Source organism: Stegodyphus dumicola, chromosome 7 (genome assembly GCF_044657685.1).
Source record: "Stegodyphus dumicola isolate Sdum_Otavi_A_Nest chromosome 7, ASM4465768v1".
NCBI lineage: Eukaryota > Metazoa > Arthropoda > Arachnida > Araneae > Eresidae > Stegodyphus > Stegodyphus dumicola.
The window spans coordinates 146,469,315-146,491,917 of NC_140774.1; the positions used below are offsets into that span (position 1 = coordinate 146,469,315).

The following is a 22,603-nucleotide window of genomic DNA, read 5'->3' on the forward strand; positions in this document are numbered from 1 at the left end:
ATCAGTTTCTGATTAAATTATTATTAAAACAATTTGATTCTCATATCTGAATTGTTAATTTTATGAATCAATATGGCCTACTAGATATATGAAATTAATTCACCGAGGAAAATGTGTGCTTTTAAAACTCACACTTAGTGTACGATCGAATTTTGATCAACGACTAGACAATTAATAAGTAAAATGACATGATTAAGACACAATAACACGCCGAATAAATACTAATTCAGAAGTCAAACAACAAAAATATTGTTGTTTGACTTCTGAATTAGTAAAATGACATGGATATCAGAAATTTGAGTTCATACTTTAGTTTTTCATTGTTACTGAATTAATTGTAGTCCAGATGCTGAAAGGAAGCTAAACAATTCTCTAAAATCAGAGCGTATGCTTTACTATGAAATTACTTCAAAAATACATGAAATGTCTTATGCGATGAAATATGGATATGGATTTTTTGCAGATAATTAGAAAAGAAAGGAAGTACAATTCGCAGTGAAAATAATAAAACAAAAGCAATCTATAACGGAAGTAATCAACTGAGATGAAGAATATTGGCGTCTCTTATTGCAAAATAACAATTATTTCATTAGAGGTCACAACGATAGAGAGTAAATAGGTAAACTAAACAGGATGCAGGGAGGGAACTCGGCCCAGTGATAAAGGTCTTTAGTTCGTTGACCGAGAGTGCTGAACCACAAGATAACTGACTGTTCAGGCTTGCCTAAAGTGACTCGATATTCTGTGCTCAGCATTAATGCTTTATTTCTCAATTCATATCCACGTAAGAGGAGGACTTAACGTTCCAATATAAAACTTGAGCATAAGAAAATTTCTATGATATGTATAAGTATGTAATATGACACATAATTAATTAATATAAAATGTGTTTGGCTTTCTTTTTTTTTTTTTTTTTTTTTTTTTTTTTTTTTTTTTTTTGCCTAACTAGATACAACAAACTCAGAAGTCAAACAACAAAAATCAGCGTTATATTTTCAAAATTTTCACAGCACTAGTTTCGATGGTTTTACCGAACCACCATCCTCAGCTGCAAAACCGCGAATCAATCGCGGTTTTGCAGCTGAGGTGGTGTTTTTTAAAAAGAGGCGGAGAGAGGTTTTTCTGTCCTTTTTTTAAATCGGCACAAAGTCCTCACCAGTGAGAAACTTATGACCGACCAAAATTCCAAGCATGGTGAAACTAAGTTATGAGAGTTCTCTTCTTGTCCCCGCGTTCCTTCAGAAAATGAACTTTATATTTATAAGGTGTTTCTCCCACTTTCCTAGCGTCCTTCGTGGTGTAGTGGTTCTGTACGCTGGGTCGGTATTCCAGAGGTCCGTGGTTCGATTCTCGGCGAAGGCGGTTGCATATTTTTCATCTTTTCTGGCTTCCAAAAATTAACCTAATGTCTCTACAGTGGCGCCCGTACTAAAAGGGTTGTGGATGATGATTCTCCACACCCAGGATTTGGCGACTAGGTTCCCTAAAACCCTAGTCGCCCTTTAAAAAGGGGAGTATATAAAGTGTTTCTACCACTTTCCTAGCATCCTTCGTGGGGTAGTGGTTCTGCACGCTGGGCCGGTATTCCAGAGTTCCGTGGTTCGATTCCCGGCGAAGGCGGTTGCTCATTTTTCATCTCTCTGGCTTCCAAAAATTAACCTAATGTTTCTACAAATTATGTGATGCATCGCACGCAGGTAAGGTCTGTTTAGGAAAAAAAATGCATTGTCAAGGACTTTCAATGAAGATTTCGTAGAAGCTCATATTAACTTCAGATAAAAGAAAATTACGAAAACGGCCATGGAACCAAAATATATTTCAATTCTACAATTGGAATTCCTTAATAGCGCACGTTTGCCTTTTGGCTACGTCTCTCTAAGCTGTTACTAAGCTCGCTCGTACTACGTGCCCTTGATAACTTTGCTAGCTAATGTAATATTACGGGCCGATTAGTTTAGAAATTGTGCTAGCTTCGGCTAATTCTCTTTAGTTAATTCTTATTTCTTATATTTTTGAGTTTAATCCCAAGTGATTGCTTTATTATACGTCCTGAGAATGGGGCCATCTGTCTATCTTTATTTTGAGCAATAAAAGATAGTTAACCCTTCTTGAGTTTACGTTTCTATTCCTGAACTCAAGCGATTATTCATGTAGCTGCTTACTAGGTTCCTCAACACTTGGTTAATAGATAAAAGTGAGGATCCCTACAAGATATTAAACTGAAACCATTAAATAAAGTTCAAAAATAACTTTGAATGAAAACTTTTACATTATAAGGTAATTTCACAAATGTTTTATATGAAATGGATTTTACATGAAATTTAATTCACATCAATGATATATACTGCCTTTGAAGAACTAGAGGGAGAGGGTCTTAATAAGAGGTTTTGTTTCAGGACTGTAGTTTTGTAAACTGAACCCTTTATTTTAGTGTCGCATCAGTTATGGTACATTCGAAAAATTTCAATTAGTTCTAATTTGATTTCGGCTTCCTTTCGGTAGATTAAAAATGAAATATATACTTTTCCTGCATTCAGATTAATACTCAAATGCTGAAATTATTCTAGCTTGAGCATTAAAATTTTGGCGCAGCTGTTAGCACCTTCAAGTAACTTAAGAAATGAGAAATCTTACGTACACAAACTCAGTGATATGTTCCAATGGAGAGACGCAAAAGAGATATTGAGGTCCTTGCCTGGATAGTCAAACTCGTAATAAAATGAGGGGGCACAAACATGAGTAAAAATGAACAAGGGCACAAATTGAGATGCAGAGAATAATTCCAGATTAAAGATGCTGATAAACTGGAGTAAATAAGCTGAATATATATAAAAATATGTACGAAAAATTATGCACCTCGTGAGTGATCCATATAAGAACTAAGTAGCATAAAGTCCGAGTGCGAAGTCTTCATACTTAATTTTTTTGGAATAATTTACGTTATTATTACTAATGACTTTTATCAATTAACTAATTGCTTCACAAATATATATTTCTTTTTGCAGTCATAGGTTTTGCTCTGCTGCCATCTATCTACATGTAGTACGGAGAAACACGTGAATAAATATTTAATTGCAATATTTACACAGCGTAATGTTTGAAGAACAAAATGCATTGCTTGCCCTACTTTTAAAACCCTCCTTGTAAAAACTTAAGTATATTCTGGCTTCAACGAAACATTGTTGATTCTCAGATGTTAATTGCACAAGCGTTTTTTATCTTAATGGTGTTCTAATTGTAAGAAAATTAAACTTATTGCTTGAAATTCCTTTAAACAATGAAATACCCTAGGTCTACTATCCACCATTCCATAATCATGTTTATTTATACTCTCCAAAAATGATAGTCACTTTCAAAAGGAGCCGACTAGGAAAATAAACGATATCTAGCATTTTATGGCAAAATGAAACTTTTAAAGAAGAAATTAACATACTTTTTGCACTAAACAAATTAAAAGTTAGTTTAAGTGTTATGTTTCGATCCATTCTTACTTTGATAACGCCTTATAGTATAGTGGATCAAAAAGCACCATTAGCCTGCATGATAAAGTTACATCATGGCAAAATTTTATGATTCAGAAATTATGCAGAAAAACTATATAATCTTTATAAGAGAGTCATTTCATTAAAATTTATGTTTTCTTGTGTTCATCTAATCACTTCTATATGTTTTACTAAGCAGATATAGCAATAGTTATAATGAAAATTAGAGAACTATCTGCTTTAGGAGTAATGTCTATTTCTTTTGCGAAACTGTCTCATATTAACAGTATATCTAAGAACTATGCAACTCCACTTAGCCAATATGTTGAAACACCAACAACTGAATATTATTTCCCTTCTGTTAAACTGTTTGTTAATTAAACATTTTCTTTATTAACTATAGGCTGGATGCAAAATCTTTTACACGATCACCAAGTACTTGAGATTGTCAACTTACGCGTGGATGTTTTGTGAAGGCTATTATTTGCACAAGCTCATCGCTGCAGCATTTGCGGAACAAAAGAGTTATCATGTCTTTTATATCATTGGATGGGGTATGGTTTGAAATTTCTATTAACATTTTATTCCTTATTAACTATTTATGCACCACTTGGAATTTTTTTGTAAAAGTTAATTTTCAGTTTATATTATTGTTTAATATAATTGACTGAGAAAAACAGTGCGCCCATAAATAATTAAATTACAGTCCACAAACTTTGCATGCATGCATTTCTTGAGGAAATATAGAAATAGTTAAAATATTAACAAAATAAAAAATGCTTTATATTTTTAGGTCAATCAAATGATAAATCTATCCCTGTAGCTACTTCAGTGCTACATGGTGAAAATTAAGTTATTTATATCCTGCCTCGGAAGAGTCTGATGAAAAATTTTCTAACTGGTCAGCTAATTCAGTTGTATTATATATTACTGCGCAAAACTTAAACAACAAATTCAGTTTTCAACATACAAGAGTGAAATCGTTGAGGAGGGCTTTTCACGATCACCATGGTGAAAAGCCAACTCAGTGGAAATATGAAGCATATGTAAATATCAGTTCCATGACGACAGAGGATACGCCAGGGGACGTAAAACACTAGGAGTCAGCGCGTACAAATGCAAGGCAACTTAAGAAGGAGATAGCAAGGCGCGTTCCCAGGCATTCTTCTGCAAGTGAGGGTGGCACTGCACGTGCAGTATGGTTACAAGAAAACACCAGGACAGCTTTACGTGTGATAGAATGATTGAAAAGCTAGAGGAGGGGCGTAGTTTGATGTCTGTCGCCCAAGAATTTGGAATTCCTAAAAGTGTTGTTTCATGGGCTTGGAAAGACTTCCAAACGACAGGTTGATTAATGGTGGTCGAGCATTAATCAACCTGTCGTTTGAAAGAATAATGGTGAGAAATGGTTTGAAAGATTAATGGTGAGGTGGCTTAAGACAGATTAATGGTAGTCGACAAAGGAAACCAATTGTGACTGATGATCGATATATCGCACTGCAGATGAAAAGAGATCGAAATTGGACAGCGGGAAACATTGTTCAACAGTTGCGCATAGCATCTGGACGGCAGGTGCCTCTGTTTTCTGTGGCCAGATGACTTCATAAAGATGGCCTATTCGCCTGCTATCCTGAACGCTGCATACCTTGACATCAGCCCATCACCGGCACCATTTGCTGTGGTATAGAGAACACAAAGACTAGATACCTCATGAATTGATTCATGTCCTCTTTATCAATGCGAACCGTTTCAGTCTGGCAAACGATTATTGGCACCTTTCGACTCGGAAAGATTTAAACACACGCACTCATCCAACTAACATCAGGGAAAGAGGCCATTGGGCTAGTCCTGGCGTGCTTGTATGGAGAAGCATTACGTCGAAGGACGAACAGAGTTCCACATTTTCGATAGCTGTTCCTTACCGGCGACCGTTATTGAGATGAAGTTATCCTTCCCCACTTACATCTTTTTCGGTGTGCCATTGCTCCCTATTTTGTTTTTATGGCTAACAATGAACGGCCATGAAGAACTCATGTTTTTGAGGAGCTCCTGGAAAGTGAATATATTCACAGAATAGACTGACCAGCTTGTTCCCCTCATTTAAATCCCGTTGCACATGAAAGTGATATTTTATAAAGACGCCTGACGGCACGATTTTACCCTTCAAAAAATACCAGAGAGAATATGAAACAGGTGCTCCTTGAAGAATCAGAACTGTTAAAACAACAGGGGTTGAGTATCGACAGACGGTGCAAAGGAAACATTGCAGTTAGGGGAGGTCATATTCCTTACTAAGGCTCCCTCTTAATTAGAAAAGAAACAGGTAAATTTAATGAACGTGGCTTGTCAGATTAATTTTTTTTTCGCATTCATTTTTCAAAGTTTCAGATCTTTTATGCCAAAACCGTATGGCATTTTTACAAAATTATGATGTTTTGATGTATTATTTAAATATATTTTTCATGTGTGATGCTTAAAATGAGGTTTGATTCTGAATGCAAATCTCACAAACTGAAATTAGATAACATTTCAGGAAGTTCAATGATGTTACTGTGTGAAATACGAGCCAAAATTTTCAAGAAAAATATTGCCTCGCTTCAACGGAAATGGTACGCTACTAGATATCTCCTCCTAGTATCAACAAATTATTTCACTAGCTATTGGTTTGCCATGGAAAATGTGTTCTTTTACATTGTACGTTCCTGTGAAGTTGTGTTCAAGACATTTTTTAATCAGTATTACGCCTGATTTGAAGAAACAAAGCATTTAAATGAAATTTTGTTTTTTGTCGTTTGCTCATTGAGCATCGAGTAAGCATCGAGCTCTAGCGAGCACGGAGCTTAAACAACGACGTTAAAACGACTCATATGTCATTTCTCAAATAATTATTAGAGATGAAACATGTCTGTGCGGTTATGAACTGATATAAAACAGGGATAGCCTGACGATACCAAACTCACCAAGAACTTGTATGACTACTACTGTCATTTCTCATCTCCTAGATAGTCCCTCCCAGACCCTGTGATCTTTTGTTCCCCAAAATAAAATTGGTTCTCAAGGGGAATAGGTAGATGAGAGGAAGAAGATAATGTAGGATGTACTGAAAGAAATGAGGAAAATAACTTCCACGGTTGCTTCTGTGCATTAAATTTCCATCGGGACATGTGCATTAATGCAAAAGAGTTTATATCAATTGAGATAAAATGAATAATATCATGCAAGGTGTACAGTTTTCTATAAGTAAATTCCCAGAGGGTTTGATTTACTTCTGTGTAACACAGGTATTCAGTAACGTGAATTCTATTTCTCAACAGGGTAAAAAAGTTGCTTCTATTTTACTATATTATAAAATTTTATTGTTTACTTATTGTTTTTGTTTATTCTAGGTGTACCTGTAGTTCCAGTGTTAATATGGGCAGTAACTAGACAAACTAAAGCCGATGAATCGTAAGTAGTTAGTTCTTCATGGCTAATACTCTTTGCAATTCTGTAATTTACAAAATTCTTTAATATTTTTAATGTGAGTTTTTTTACAAAAATTGCGTAAATGCATTTGTATATGCATCGCAGCGGCTTGCTTAGATAGATTATTTGCATAACATATCACCTAGTACAGTAACATCATAATTTCTTAAAGCTGATAAGGATTAACTAATAACTAAGACCTCTCTTCCAAAGACAAATAAGAACTTTAATCTTTTACTAACGGAAATATCACAACCAAGCACACAAGACCAAGCAAAATCGCGTAAAGCTTCGAAACTTCAAACAAAACGCCATAATTTAAGTGAAGATACGATGTTTTAAGTTACATATTTTACTTTAATTCTCGCATCGTTTACTTAAATTATTACAATCATTGCCTTTTTCTTAATGGGGAGTTTTTATTCACCTTTTTAAGAAAAGCGGAGAAAACAAATTACTTTTTTTAAGATATGTCTTTTTATCAAAATCTACGTTTTATTTCTAAAGATTAAAAATTTTGCATTATTTTGTGGTATACAGTTTTTCATGCTGACGAAAAGAAATTTGTATGTGTTTTAAGGAAGTTTCTACACATGAACAAGCAATTTGTCCAGCGTGTAAGAAGACAGATTTTTCGGTGCACAAAACTGGAAGTTTACTTTTGGTTCCATTCGGCAGAAGTCGAAGTTGGTGCAGAAACTGACTTAATTTACTATTCTGCTAAGAGTTTCAAATGTAAACATATGGCAGCTTCGGCAGGCTTAGCAGCACTTAAATAACTTTTACATTTTTGATAATTCTACAATTATTGCATGCAGATTTACTAAAGGCATAGAACCTTTAGTCTGGACATTAGAAGAATATAAATCAGTCACTTTTGAAGCAAAAAATCGACAATTTACCAACTTATAAGAACAAACCACTTAGCTCACTGTTCGCTCCTGAAAGTTTGTAACCGAATTGTTTAAATACCCTGTATATATATATATATTTCTGGTGCTGCCGATTGAAACCAAAAATGGAAGTGCGCAGCTACATGCCATAGCAGTCTCATGTACAAAATTTGTACAGATGTCACGCAAAAACATCGTTCAAATGGATTCGATAGCTATCAATTATTTTCGTTGAAATATGATACCCGAAATTTTTCGCGATTACAATACTTCCTTTACTTCGTACAATGATGTAAAAAAGTTAAAACAAATATGTACTTTTTTTATTTAAGAGAATTAATCTTAAAGATTAGGGATCCATCTTAAAGATTTCAAAATTAGAGTCAGTAAATAATTAGAGTCAGTAATTATGGAATTAATTAATTTTAGATGCAAAATGTGCCAGTTATTTTCTATTCTACGTCATTACAATATCTAACAGAGGGGCCGTGTATTTCTACATATGCATCAGACAGATCTAGTGCATTTTCTACACATGGCATTATACACGTTTTCAACTCTCTCTTTACGTTTTGTTTCCTACCCACATTTTTGTTTCATAAATGTATGTTTCAGGATAGAAAACGTCTAGTTTCCTAACACCCTTAAACAGATATGTCTTTCTATATGTCTCTTTTTAATAACTTCTATAATGGTAGTTAGTTCTACATCGAATTAAGTTCCTTACAAACAGTTTTCCATTTATTACAGCTAGAGTAACATTATTGTGAACTACTTACCAAGCCTTGATAATAATTTTTCTAGAAACATTTTACAATTTTTGTTATTGTTTCTAGAACGCTTTTCATGTGTTCATTTAAGTTGATCAAAATCAGCAATTTTTGTGTTTAATATTCCTTGAAACAGATCAATGTTATGTCATTTCTTAAAACTTAGGGTATAAACGATATGTATTCAGAGTATTCCGATGGAGACAGTATTCCTCATTTGGTACAACTTATTGTTTGAATTACGTTTCTTCCCTTAGATTTTTAAAATCTTCTACAGTTGTTAAGAAGTAAAGATATTGTCATCGTCAATGAGATTTGTCATTGTTTGCTTTTTCCTGTATTTAGAAAATGATTTATAAATTCATATCTCCGTAAGTGTTTCATCCTTAGATGAAGCTCATCTTCCCAAATTACGAAAATGAACACATTTCACATTACCATTTATAAGATACATTTCAAATGGAAGCATAATAAGATAACGTTTTGTCAGTATATATCTTCTCTAACTCTCTAGAAAGATACGTATCTCTCACAATGGTGCATCATTTACAAAATAATGTGTTTGTTTTCTGATATAGTATGTCATCTTCTGATAAGTGTGATGTTTATGGAAGGATGTTTTGTTTATATCTGTATATGTTTTCTTCTTTCATAATTAAGTGGAAGAAGTACCAAAGCAGTTTAATAAAGTTCGCAGCAGTAGATTGATAGTAGTGAAATTGACCGCTGTTCCAAGTACGGATATCTGTAAATCTGAATCTAAAATTAGGTTTCTTGTAGTCTTATGCCTTGCATATTGGTTAGATTTAGGAAAATTTTTGTAGTTTCACTTTCAAAGCTAAACTCTTTTGAAGGGGACAAAGACGTAAATTTTACAATCTGTCGATTTCACCGCTGCTGCAAAAATAGGGGTTAAATCGTCCTCCATGAAAACATCTCTTCCTTATTCAGTTTGTTAGTGTTATGTCGGGATATCTTTTTGCTTACCATAATTAAATATTTGCCTTTATTAAAATTAATTATTTAATAATTATTTTTATAAAGCATGCCGTGTAATAAAAACTCAAAAGTATAGCAAAAGAAACTGAATTAAGTTGACGCTTCTGAAAACGAAAAATGTACAGTTCCATTTTTCTTCCACCCCCAACACTTAGCGGTTTCCCCGCTTTGTATATACAGTCAAAAGTCGTTAATTCGGACACCCATAATCCGGAATGATCTATAATCCGGACCTCAAAGCTAAAAACTTTCTGCGCATGCGCCGCGTTGACACATGCGCATAGGCGTTTACGCGTGCGCATAAGACCTTTTACGTCTGCGCATATGCGTGCGCGTTTTATGTATAACGGACGGAATAAGCTAAAATTATCTAATTCAGTTAATGTTGATGATTGTGTTGTTCCTTAATTTTCGAACTGGATCCGGCTTATTATTTTTTGCAGACTGTAAGAGCAATACTATAAAAGTAAACTTGAACTTTCGATTATATCAAATAGAATTTTCGATGCTGGAGCTCCCAAACGATCTACAAAACGAAAGTATGTTTCGATGTCCATCAAACAAAAAGTGTAATTGCTGCAAAAAAATGGATAAAGACATGAAGAAGGTGACAGAGAGGTTAGTGAAAACGAAAAAATTTCGATTGACAAGTTACTCGGTATTCTCGGCACAGCAATTACGGGATTTGAACAGCGGAACTTCGTAACTGAAAAAGAAATTATGTCTGTTTATATAGAATTAAAGAGAAAGTATTATCACATAAAAAAGCAACTTAAACAACTTACATTGAAAGAAATGTTTAATAAAGTAAACAAATAAATATTAAGCTTTTTTTTTGTAAATTTTGATACCCTTTAGATCATAATTGTTCTTTATTTCATAAATTACGGTTTCATATTTTTAATTTTAGAATTTCTGCATGCCATCTTACGAGATTTAAACTGATGATCTATAATCCGAAAAAATCGATAATCCGGAATCGCCGAAGTCCCGACGAGTCCGGATTAACGACTTTTGACTGTATAATAACTCTTTTGCTCACTGAATACATTTTTGTCTAGGTCTTCAATTAGTATATCAGTATATATGTTTTCTCTGCTTTCTAATTATTTACATATTCCCTTTTAATTTTTGCTATGTTGTAGCGTGCTTTTTGTGGTACATCTGCACAGTTTGATTGTTTTCATCCTTTTGCTCTAAGTGAGACAGAATCACTAAATTAAATTTTTAAAATACTTAACGTATTTATTTTTACGTATGTACATAAGTGCATGTTATATAGCTAAATAAAAGCTAAAATTAAATTTACCAACTAAAATTTTATTCTAGGTGTTGGATAGTACCAGCAGAAAAATATGAATGGGTGTTGCTGGCTCCGATGCTTGTGGCGTTACTGGTAATACTTAATGTTAATAATTTGTAATTTTTTTTCCATTTTTGTGAATAAAATGAAATAATTTTACCTTGGTAGATTTTAAATCCTACAATCTGTGATTTTCAATGCTTACTTTTTGTAAAACAAACCTCTATTGCAGTTAAATGTTTTCCATATCAGAAACAATAAATAGCAGTGTTAATAAAGAACTACCCTTCCAAGTTCTTTGAAATAACTGTATTCGGTACTAAACTAGTTTTCTTAAAAGTTTGAATAATCATTTCTATTACATTGTGCTTATAATTAATTTACATAAAATATGTTTCCTACAAGGTTCTTAAACAGTCGTTTTTGTTTAAAAAAGTATAAAAATAAACCGAATGAGCCTTTGTTTCACTTACTATTACTTACTATACTAGTGTATTTTACACTTATAATTATGATGATGTTTTCGTTTAAAAAATTTAAGGCATTTTTTCAAGAACCCCCTCCCCCTTTTTTTACATATGTATGTTGCTTACCATGCTTCAAAAGGGTAACTCAGGAAGCATGAAACCACTTTGCCCATTTTATACAAAAACTGCCCAGAGCAGAGAAACTGTTAAACAAACAAAATAACAAATTGTGCTCACATCATACAAATTTTAATATTGTGTGCATGTGAACCACATATCGCATAACAAATATTCAGACGGTCGCATGCGCACTTTCTGTCGTAACTGGTAGTAATTGTTGATTATTTCATTACTTACAATAATTATAGCTGATCTTGGGGTAAGGATAGTACATATGGCTACACAACATTCTATCCATATTTCTATCGAAAGTCCTTTACATATTTTTCAAAACTTCTATTATGTTAAGTGATTTTGCTATTTCCAGTGGTTTGAATTTTCATATACATTCTCTAAGACCACCTAGCATTATAACCTTCTTCTTTCTGGATGCATCATACATGCTATGTGCCACCACTACTACCTGATCACCAAAGTTACGATATACCTTCAGGCAGCCATAGAAATCATCGTGTGGATTTGTTACATTGCTTAGGACACCATTAAGAAGTATGTTAAAATGACATATGGTTCGCTCGCAGAGTTATCTGACATTAAAAATTGTCTAACAGTCTTGAACTTTTACTATCGTAATAGGCAGTATGAATAAAGCACTGAAAGCAGTGCATAATTTCCTTTCAATTTCTGAATCGTTTGAAGAGATGATATATCCTTCCCTAGTTGATAGCATTTTATCCCAGATTCCCCAGAAAGGGAAATCTCTTTCTCTGCGGGCGAGGGATGTTACATTCGCATCTAAGTGTTCTATAGTTTTAGATAATTCTTTTCCCGTTTGAATATAATAATTTACTTTTAATGTACTTTGTAATGTATACTTTTAATGTTCGTTACTCATAGAGGAGACCGCATAAATTGTGTTTATTAAGCTATGAGTTATTTATGTTCAGTTTTAAAAAGTATTTTTAAGAGAAGAATTTTAATGTTTGCTGATTTATTCAACAATATCTAATCTAATATTTTTCTGAATATTTTAAGATATTTAATTTTAATATAATATTTTATCCATCGTAGATACGTACTGGTGGGTAAAAGGATACTTTTCTCGTGTTACATTAGCTGTGCAAAGTCTACTATGCCTGTAAGGTACCTTTGTATACCTACACCAGCTGTATATTGAGCCATAATTTAAATAGTTTCTTTCTTAAAATTATCATACACGCATTCGAATATTTGAGATATTTGGAGATCACCTAATTTAACAGCAAAATCAAACTTCAGAAATTAATAAAGAAATCTTTAAATGGAAACAAATCTTGGCGTATTTACATATTTTTTATTCGATCCAAATTTTTTTAATAGAGGCTGATGCTAAACTTTTTCTTATTATTATTATTACTATTATAAAGGCACAGTCCCGATCCTCCTAGCCGGCACAAGCCGTCCGTATGATAAAAAAATTGGACTGGCCAGAAAAAAAAAATATATATATATATATATATATATATATATAAGGGGGGGGAACATGGAAAGTCCAAAATCTGAGTCTCAGTGCCGTATTCCAACTCTCTCTTTGTTCGTATTTATAATCTTCATTATTGTCTCTGCAAAATCTTTCAAATTTGAATAGTTCCTTTTAAAATATTCCTTAAAATTCTTTCTATATGTCTCTCTTGAACTCCGGGTAAGCGTACATACATCGACGAAGTGCCTGGCGTCCCCAAACTTATCACAAATTAAGCATTTATCATTATTCTGTAGATGGAACCGAAAGCTATTTCTTATGTTTCTTCGTCGGACTTTAATTTCTATTGATTAAGAACCTGTTGTAAGAGTTTTTACAAAATCAATAATTTTAACTTAATCAGAAAGTCGAAACAAAATTAATGCGACCAAATGATATTAAGGAATACTTTTCAATAAACTGATATTCGAATTATCTGGATCGATTTCATAAAATATGCCGATTTTACTAAAGTAATGAAATAGTTCTGGTATTTAAGTCAAATTCTTTTAAACCACTTTTCTTTTATCTGTGAAAATTATAAAATTAGTATGTTTTTTCTAGGCTAATTTCTGTTTTCTTGCACATATTATTCAAGTTGTAATCACAAAGTTGAGATCGACGAATATTGACGAACCAACGCAATTCAGGTAACCAATATTGTATTGTTAACACTGAATAGTTTCCAAGCCTTTAAATAAAATTGTTGCTTTAAAATTTTCGCAGTCGTTCTCTTCATAATTATGGTTATAAGTGTAGTTTTAAGAAAATATTGCAGCTGTTGCTGATATCTTTTACATAATGTGCAAAATCGTTTGAATTTCTGATTGCCGGATAGTTATGAAAATAGGCACATGAATAAAAATCGCATAAATATATTTTAATGATAAATATGAATTACTCTGCAGGATACACATACATGAGGAATATTTCCAAAATTTTAACTCTATGAGAGTTTTGATAGTTTAACTATGAACTCCACTATACTTATGAAAATATATTAGAACTAAAGGGATATTTGCACAAGAATAAATAACATTAAATTAAATTTAAAATAAAACGCTTTACATTAAAAATCAAGAAAACGATAAAATTATTTAATAAAAGCATAATTCATATATTTATACAAAATTATCTCTTTATAATTTAATTAAGAACTAATTAAGATAAAGAAGCCGTTTCTTATTAATTATCATATTGTCCTGATTTATAGTTGTCTTGTGGAAGAAAGTACCATATTCTTTCGCATATTAAAATGATTAACATATTGTCCTGAATGATTAAAATGATTAACATAGTGTCTTATTAATTATCATATAGTCCTGAATTATAGTTCTCTTGTGAAAGAAAGTACCATACTCTTTCACATATTAAAATGATTAAGAATAATATGCTTATTTTAAAATGATTTTCACTTAGCAAATAGCTTTTACTTCATTAAAGTTTAGATAAATTTGAAAAAAGTCCCCTTAATAAACTCCAATATTCGGATTAACTGGAACTACAAAACTTCCGAAACAAAATACCTGAAAATTCGAGTACGTGGTACATAAATGTAAATTCCGAGTACGTGGGCTATATATTTCCGAATATGTACTTACTGAAATGTAAGTAAAGAAATTTTACTTTTTACTTTTACGTTTATCGTATTTTATTTCAATAAACATTTTATAGATAAAAAAGCTGATATATTAATTTTTGCTAAAAATAAATTTTGTTGCAAACAATAAAATAATTTTTAATTGTTTAATAACACTAACGGTCTCTTTCGGGGAACTTTTATTTACTGAACCTAAAATTAAATACATTTTTTATTATCGAATTAAAATGAAAGAAGTAAATTATTCAGTTGAAAAAAATCAATTCAAAATAAGGTTAAAATATCATTTTATTGCATAAAATTACATATACATAAATCCTAAAATTACGTATTACTTCAAAATATTAAAGTATATGAAGGGGGCACCCGGGTTTGAACCGGGGACATCTCGATTTGCAGTCGAATGCTTTACCACTGAGCTATGCCCCCACGAGTAAGATTGAAATATTATTTTTATTGCATAAAATACTTAATTTTTTTTCTGTTTAATTAAAAGTTAATTTACACATTAATTCAATTGAATTAAAGCAATAAAATTACCATTATTGTTTTTAAACTTAGCTGTCAGATATTATAAATGAAAAACTTTAAATAAAATAGCAATAAACTTAATTTTACAACATCCGAAAATAAGTACGAATCATCCCCATAATGGTGCTCCCGGATATCTGGAGTTTTGCTGGTTTCAGAATTTTATTAAACTGTTTATATCCAAAGCAGTACGTATTTATTTAATTTCAAAATAAATATTAGTATATAGTGCATTAAAAAGCAGTAGTCCCAATGTTCTCCTCTTAAAATGAATTAGAAACAAATTTCTTGAAGTGAAAAGAACTTCATACAAATATAATGTATTTAAAATAGCCCGAATTTATAAACTGACGTAATTTGTTTTCTTTAGGCGAGCAGTTCGTGCAACTATGGTTCTTATTCCATTATTTGGATTACATTTCCTGCTTATCAGTTACCATCCCACAAAGGGAGACTGTTACATTCTGCAAATTTATAATATTGCAACGTATTCCATGGATGGATTGCAAGTAAGATATATTTTTATGTTTGAAGATAAAAAAAAAATTATAACTACACTATTCTGTTTTTGCAAATTGTTAAAATTTTAAGGAAACTAATTTCTTAGTTCTATTCTTAATTTTATGAAAAGAAAACCCGTCACTTGTTGTAAATAGGTCTGTTGATCATATTTTAAAATATTATTTATCTTGTGATATTTATAATTTTCATTAAGTATGTCGATTTCTTTCCCAAATTCATATTAGAAGTGTAGGCAAATGTTTCGCAATTTTAACCTCAAAAAAGACGTTATATCTAATACTTCACCTTCGAAGGATTCTCAGAATGAGACAAAAATTTAACAGTGTCGGAGATAAATAGGTTAGGGATAAATGATTTTAATTTTCTGGATAACATATCAAGGTATTTGCTAAACATAGGAAGCCTTTGGTAGTTAAGTGGTGTTAAATACTGTTCACGCCATAATAAGTTATATATTCAGTAGCACCACGTAACATTCAGACTGCAAGACATCGAACTGTATTATAAATGTGCAAATACTTATAGTATCTGAGGTACAGAAGGAAGTTTAAAAAATGTTACGCAATCTTCACAGTATTTTTTTAATTACGCAGTCTCATTTCCAAAATATCAGTTTGTGTTTTCATTTCAACCACACAGACCACAATGTATAAATAGGATTTTTTCCCTTCTCTAAAGCTATTACTATTACATATTTTAATTGTTTTCAATTGAATATTGAAGACTCTTCAGTTTAAATTTTAAGAGCTACCATTGTTGATGACATATACGCTCTCCAGTGGCCGAACGAATATGATAGTTTGTTCTCGGTTTGTTGCCTAGGGCTAATAGACTACTTATATAAGATTTACATATCTTTAAAAATTGAATGAGCTAGCATTATTTAAAAAGCCCCTCAAGAAAACAGCCCTTCTTCAGCAGAAGATTCTGGAGTGCCTTGCAGGAATGAATAATCTGCTAATTAATTTATTAAAGGAATAGTTGAAAAACTACTTTAACTTACTTCAGAATTTAAGATTCAAAGCAATAAAGTTATGTTGTTATTAATAACTGTGTAGAAAAACAAATGAATGCCTTCTTGCAGAATAAAAAGAACCTAAATATTTACCATTCTAGGCAATAATAAATAACACAAATAAAGGAAATTCGAAATAAAGCAGCATAAACGTATGCTTATGTAATTAAAAAAATAAAATCTAAAACCTTTCAGACTTTTTTATTATTTTGAAAATGTGATACTAAGTATTATGGTTCAATTCTTAGTAATATCTGTTCAATTTTATTAAATAAAAATCTAGTTACAGGCTTTGTTCTTAAGAACACGTGCCTCAGATTTGTCTGTTTCCTGTACCTAAAATATTAAGTTTAAATTCATTATAACGCATTCTTCTGCCAAGGAAGACCGAAAGTAACAAAGCTTTGGCACATTGGTCACAGAATTTTACTTCTTCTGACTTCCTTAAATATCAATATTTTTTAATTCAGAAAAGGCTTTTGCATGAAGGAAACAAGCGAAATCATGACTATGATAATGAGAGGGTGACTAAGCACTTACGGTTCCTAATAAAGATGCAGTTTAAATACTCATTATTCATGTTTGAAGAAATATTAATAAAATGCTTTTCTTTTTAGGGTGGAATTGTATCACTCATATTCTGTTATTTCAACAATGAAGTAAGTAACAATATATATATATATTTTTTTTTTAAATTTCAAGTATAAGGGTGGATTTATTATTTGATTCACATAATAAATGACTTTCATACCGTTATGTAATGTTATAGTTAATATATAAGTGCGCACACAGTCAGGATATTTCATTGCTCACTAAATACAGCGAAAACATCTGTCACTAGACTTTGTCGGGTCAGGAGGTTTTGTTTGTTATCAATAAATGTTTGCTAAAATGGAATACACTAGTCTCCTTCGAGAATCCGAGGATTTAGGAAATGTATGTTAATAAAGAATATGTGCTCAAAGTAAAATGTCTTTTAACAAAAGTTTGAATGTATTTCTTGAATAAATGATTATAAAAGCATGGGGTTCCAACCTTCGTGTGGTAAGCGAATAATCTCTTTAGTTCAGGAACAGAGATGTGAACTCAAGAAGGGTTGATTACCCTTTATTTCTCAAAATAATAGAATTTAAAAGTTGGCTCCTTTCTCAGAGCATACAGAAAACCTCCACTTGGGCTTAAACTCAAGAGTACTAAGAAATCAAACTTAACGAATGCTTAACTGAAAGATATAGCCGAAGCTATCAAAAATTCTAAGTAGTTGGACCCTAAATATCAACTAGCCTGGCGAAGCTACCAAGGACCTGAAATACGGCTGAGAGTAGTAATAGCTTATATTGACTTAGCAAAAAGGCGAACGCGCGCTAGTCAGAAATTCAGGTTCTCTAACGAAGTCAGTGGAACTTTGACTTAACCGCGATTCTAAAACCACGTTCTGGTGGGAAATTGTAAGCTGAAATTAGGAGGGATAGGAAAGTATCTTTAACTAAAGATAACTGTTAAAAACTTAGGATAAATGTTACAAAGGAATAAATATTTACATGTTAAGAACTGAATCAAATAAAGTAGTGTTTCAAATTTCAATAAATTTAGATAATCGATTCTTTTGGTAAAACTATGTTTCGATTTTTATGGGGGCACTGTAAGGAGAGCTATTAATAATTTTTCCTTTAATCGAAATTTTGCCCTTTTAATAAATCTGAAAGTCTTTCCTAATACTACTAATGATCTTTTGGAAATGAATTTGCTGTTGTATATACAAATTGACCCTAAAAAAGTTCCCAAAATCATATGATTTTGTCAGCATGATACTATTTTATACGGATCTCAGACTATTTAATTAATTATATCTTAGATAACTTTGATCGCATGAAGATTGAGTTTTTTATTTTCTGATTAAAATGGTTTTACTGATTGATATTTTAATTATATTAAGCCCATTGAAAGATACATATTTTGTAAATGGAATTACGACCCACCATTCAAGGAATATTTAAGTCTGCAATTGATTTTATTCCATGGTATAATCAATTACGGTTAATGAACAATAGTTTACTAGACAAGTCATATACGTAGGATAAATCTTAAAGAGAAAATTAAATGCGTAAAAATGGTTAAGATGTGCGTACAGCCCCATTTACTTGACTTAATGTGGATTGAGAGGGTGACGAATTACTGAAAATGTCGACTTTTACAGTAGAAAGGATTGATCATTCGCAACTATAATATTTCAAAAAACATTTAAATCCATGGCAATTTTATTAATATTTCCTTTTTCTCAGCCTCTCAAGTCATCCAATTTCATTTCTATTATTATGTTAATTCCCCCCCCCCGTCTTATTCGACATTGTCACTTGCACAGGCAACACAACGCTTGTAAGCCCGGATATAAACTGAGATACTGTATCCAGAATGAAATTAAAGTTAAGCTTATAATCGAGTGCCACAAAAGCTTTCAAGCAAGCTCTCTAATAGCTAGCAACAGAAAGGAATGTGAGTGCAATCGATAGTGGCTACCTAACTTTCTTCAGCCACTTGGTAATTGAGAAGAGAAATTCGATAAATTGGAATTTTGACGTAAAATACAAAACATATCTCCTAATTCGTCATACGGCTTCTAATAAATAGTGTCATAAAAGAAAAATTTGTGTTTATTTATGTTATTTATGTTTTCAGAATTTCAAAATTAAAATACCATAATAAATCTTTGAATAGAACAAAGAAGCATCCGAACGTTCATATCCATAAATATATACTGCAATTGTAGCAATGCAGTAATTCACATGTACTTATTACTTCTTGCACCGTACAGGCAATGTTAGAAATTAGACAGTATGGCTATTAAAAAATAACTGAATTATTTCAAAGATAATATTCTGCTTGATTAGCACAAATCATAGTGATTAAAAAAGTGATCGTCTAGTTATGCGCAATGTCCAGTAATCGGAAGGCGATTTGCGGGACTGCACTATATTTCGTCCATTCGATCTTTTATTTAAATGCTTGTTGGATCAGAAAGACTCTCAAGTAATCGGAATGTTTAACGCAGAAAAAATTTATGTCTTTCAGAAAGACAAAACAAAGATTAATTGTATATCCATAGTCATTAAAAAATATTTTTAAGCGTTTATTCAAGCGTAGTTGACCTAAACGAGAAAGCTACACATATTAGTTTTTAGAATAAGAAATAAAAGATATTTTAATGATAAAAAAAAACTTTCGTATAAACGCATAAGTTTCAAATTACCGTTCGTAGAAATTCTACGATCAGAAATTTTATACAGAAAGAAATTCAGTATTCTAGCTATCTTTTTTATCTGGTAAAAATTGCTTATTGAAACAATATTTTATCTGGTAAAAATTGCTTATTGAAACAATTTTTTTGAAAGAGGGTTTATTTCTCATAGCATGTAAGTTAATCCATCCTATCATTACCTTCTCCAGAAGGAACAATTTATGAAATAGGATTTTCTCTTCAGATGGACCCTATAAAAATTTAAAACTTCGCCATTTTTATCCTAAATGTCACGTTAGCAAAATTGCAGTAATCTTATAAATAATTGTCGTATTTTCCCATGCGTGCTTTCATAATGAAAGTGATAGCACAACCAGCTAACACTGGATCCGTAGTTCGAATTCTAACCAGTGCAAAGTTAAGTTTCGCGTTTCATTCTCCCAAAGATTTAATGGCCTATATATTATCGTCAGCAAAAATATAGCCGACAATTATTTGTCATATTGATATTCGTCATCTCATGCTTCTCTTAAGTCTTCCTTTAACTGGGGCAGATATGAAGAATTATTGCATTTCTTCGTGCTTGCTCTTGCGCTGTAAGTAAAGAGAGCAACCGGATAGCATTGGAAGATCTAGGTTTGAATTCCAGAGAAGACGTAGTTGAATTTTCACGTTTCATGCCCTAAAAGCACATTGTTTTATACAGTCTTAAAACATATCTAATTTAAACTATTTCAAAAATTGTAACCATGCATGCGCCTACAATGCCTATGCCATTCAAGAAACATTTAGCCTAACAAAATTCGAATAATTACTGCATTTCTTTAACTAGGCTTAAACATTATCGTCCCGATGTGTTCACGTGAGCAAGAATCGTCTTTGCATAAAGTAAATCATTACTTGATAGAAATTTTTTTAATAACCAAATAAGTATGTTTTCAGTTTTTTTTTTTTTTTTTTTTTTTTTTTTTTTTTTAGGTTTTATTTCTTCTGAAGCGAACTTACAGTCGTCAAAAAATGGTTCGAGATATTTCAAGTCATATGAGCAGCAGAAAGAAATCTCGGGAATCGAGAACATCTGTGTCTACAAATGCTGAATCAATTGTTAATGAATATGGTGTAGTTACGATTAAAAAATGACGACACAGAAGGCGCAGGAAGCGCCGTAATCGTATACATCATCAACCAATACTTATCACTGCTTTGTAGATATTTCATAAAAATTGTGAATTTATGTCGATCATTCACTCTGAGAAGTTCCATGTAGAAAAATTTGGCATTTTCATATGCAGTTGCTACATACATTAATCCCTAAAATTCTGCTGTAGGCAACTGAAAGTTTCAAACAAGTTTCCATATTTGTATACCGTAAAAACAACAAATTGCATATATTGTTTAAACTGTGATAGAATGCATTCATCTGTTATTCCTACCAATGCATAATAACTGCAGAAGAGTAATTATTATGCGTTAAGCACGTGTATATAATTAACGATATTGTACATAATGTTTTATATTCATATATGTTCGTAATTTGTTTCCTGTAAATAAAATAATTCATTTTATGAACATGACAAATCTCTTTTATTGCACTCATTTCAAAATCTTTCCAATTGGTGAATTCTGAACACTCACAATCTTACGTCCAGCATTTTTACTTTTTATATTAGCATCATCGTCACTATTACCACTTTTACCTATTGATGTGAAATCTATGACTGGTATGTTCCACATGAGGTTACCGATGGTCCAACTTCTTGATACTGTTTTAATTCCCGATCAGTAGTCGCTTTTTATCATCTGATCAACTGCGTTCCGCCTGAAAGCATAATTTGATTACATGAAAACACTTGGCGCATATATTTTTCATTATGGGGCAACTTATGCAGTTATGATATAAAAGTAGTGAAAGTGGTTGTAATTAAAATGGTCTTTCTCAAACCTCTGAAGAGCCCATTCCGGTTGACGTACTTTGTTAAAAGTTAGTATATAGATTATAAGGATGATGAGGAAAATGGAGAAAAGGAAGCCACAATGAAAAATAATAGTTCAAGTTTCAACTATTAAAATGCTATGCGCTATGCTAATTACGAGCTCTTTGAAATTCCAGTATCCAGTGCCATAAAATTATTTAGTATGTCTTTAAAGAAAAAAAATCAAGCTTATTTGGTCGAGGTTTTTTTTTTTTTTTTTTTTAGAAATGTACTAGTAGTTTAGTTGCGCTAGGAGACGTTTGAAACTCTTAGTCAATATGGGCTTGTCGAACGACGTTTGAAAGGCTTGTCGAAGACTGGTTTAAAAAAAAGCGCTGATTCTCAATAATGATCCAGGAGACAATACTGAAGTCCTTTAACTAATGTATCCGAATGTAAAAGTTTTATTTCTTCCATCGAACATCACTTCCATGTGCCAACCAATGTATCATGGAGTCATAAAAACATTCAAACATGTTTAGATGTTTTACATCTCCGCAAATAAAGCACGATACACAGTTCAACATAAGAAACTGCATATTAATAAATCTCGCATTAGGCACTGCATAACTCGCATAGGGTTAAATGAATTCATCAACAATGAATGCTTGTTGGCATTAGCTCTGACCAGAAGTTGTCAAAAATTTTAAACATTTCCATCGATTGAAAATGAAGCCAAAGAAATTGTAAAAATTTTAAAAGCAATAGGCGGCGAAGAATTTTCATG

At 31.9% G+C, this 22,603-nt stretch overlaps 1 protein-coding gene and 1 non-coding gene across 5 annotated transcripts in view; one reads left to right on the forward strand and one right to left on the reverse strand.

Annotated features, from left to right (window-relative positions):
* LOC118197755 (calcitonin receptor-like) overlaps positions 1-21,482 on the forward strand; it is a 98,641-nt gene extending 77,159 nt beyond the window's left edge. For all 4 annotated transcript variants that reach the window (XM_085820889.1, XM_085820888.1, XM_085820890.1 and 1 more), the window contains exons 8-14: positions 3,886-4,036; positions 6,869-6,929; positions 10,939-11,005; positions 13,565-13,650; positions 15,502-15,640; positions 17,286-17,327; positions 20,882-21,482. In XM_085820889.1, the coding sequence (XP_085677015.1) occupies positions 3,886-4,036; positions 6,869-6,929; positions 10,939-11,005; positions 13,565-13,650; positions 15,502-15,640; positions 17,286-17,327; positions 20,882-21,043 (708 nt within the window). In that variant the 3' untranslated portion in view covers positions 21,044-21,482. The remainder of the gene's footprint in view (positions 1-3,885; positions 4,037-6,868; positions 6,930-10,938; positions 11,006-13,564; positions 13,651-15,501; positions 15,641-17,285; positions 17,328-20,881) is intronic.
* Positions 14,958-15,029, reverse strand: TRNAC-GCA (transfer RNA cysteine (anticodon GCA)). Its single transcript has one exon. It is a non-coding gene; the product is annotated as a tRNA-Cys (tRNA).
* Positions 21,483-22,603: the final 1,121 nt, after the last annotated feature.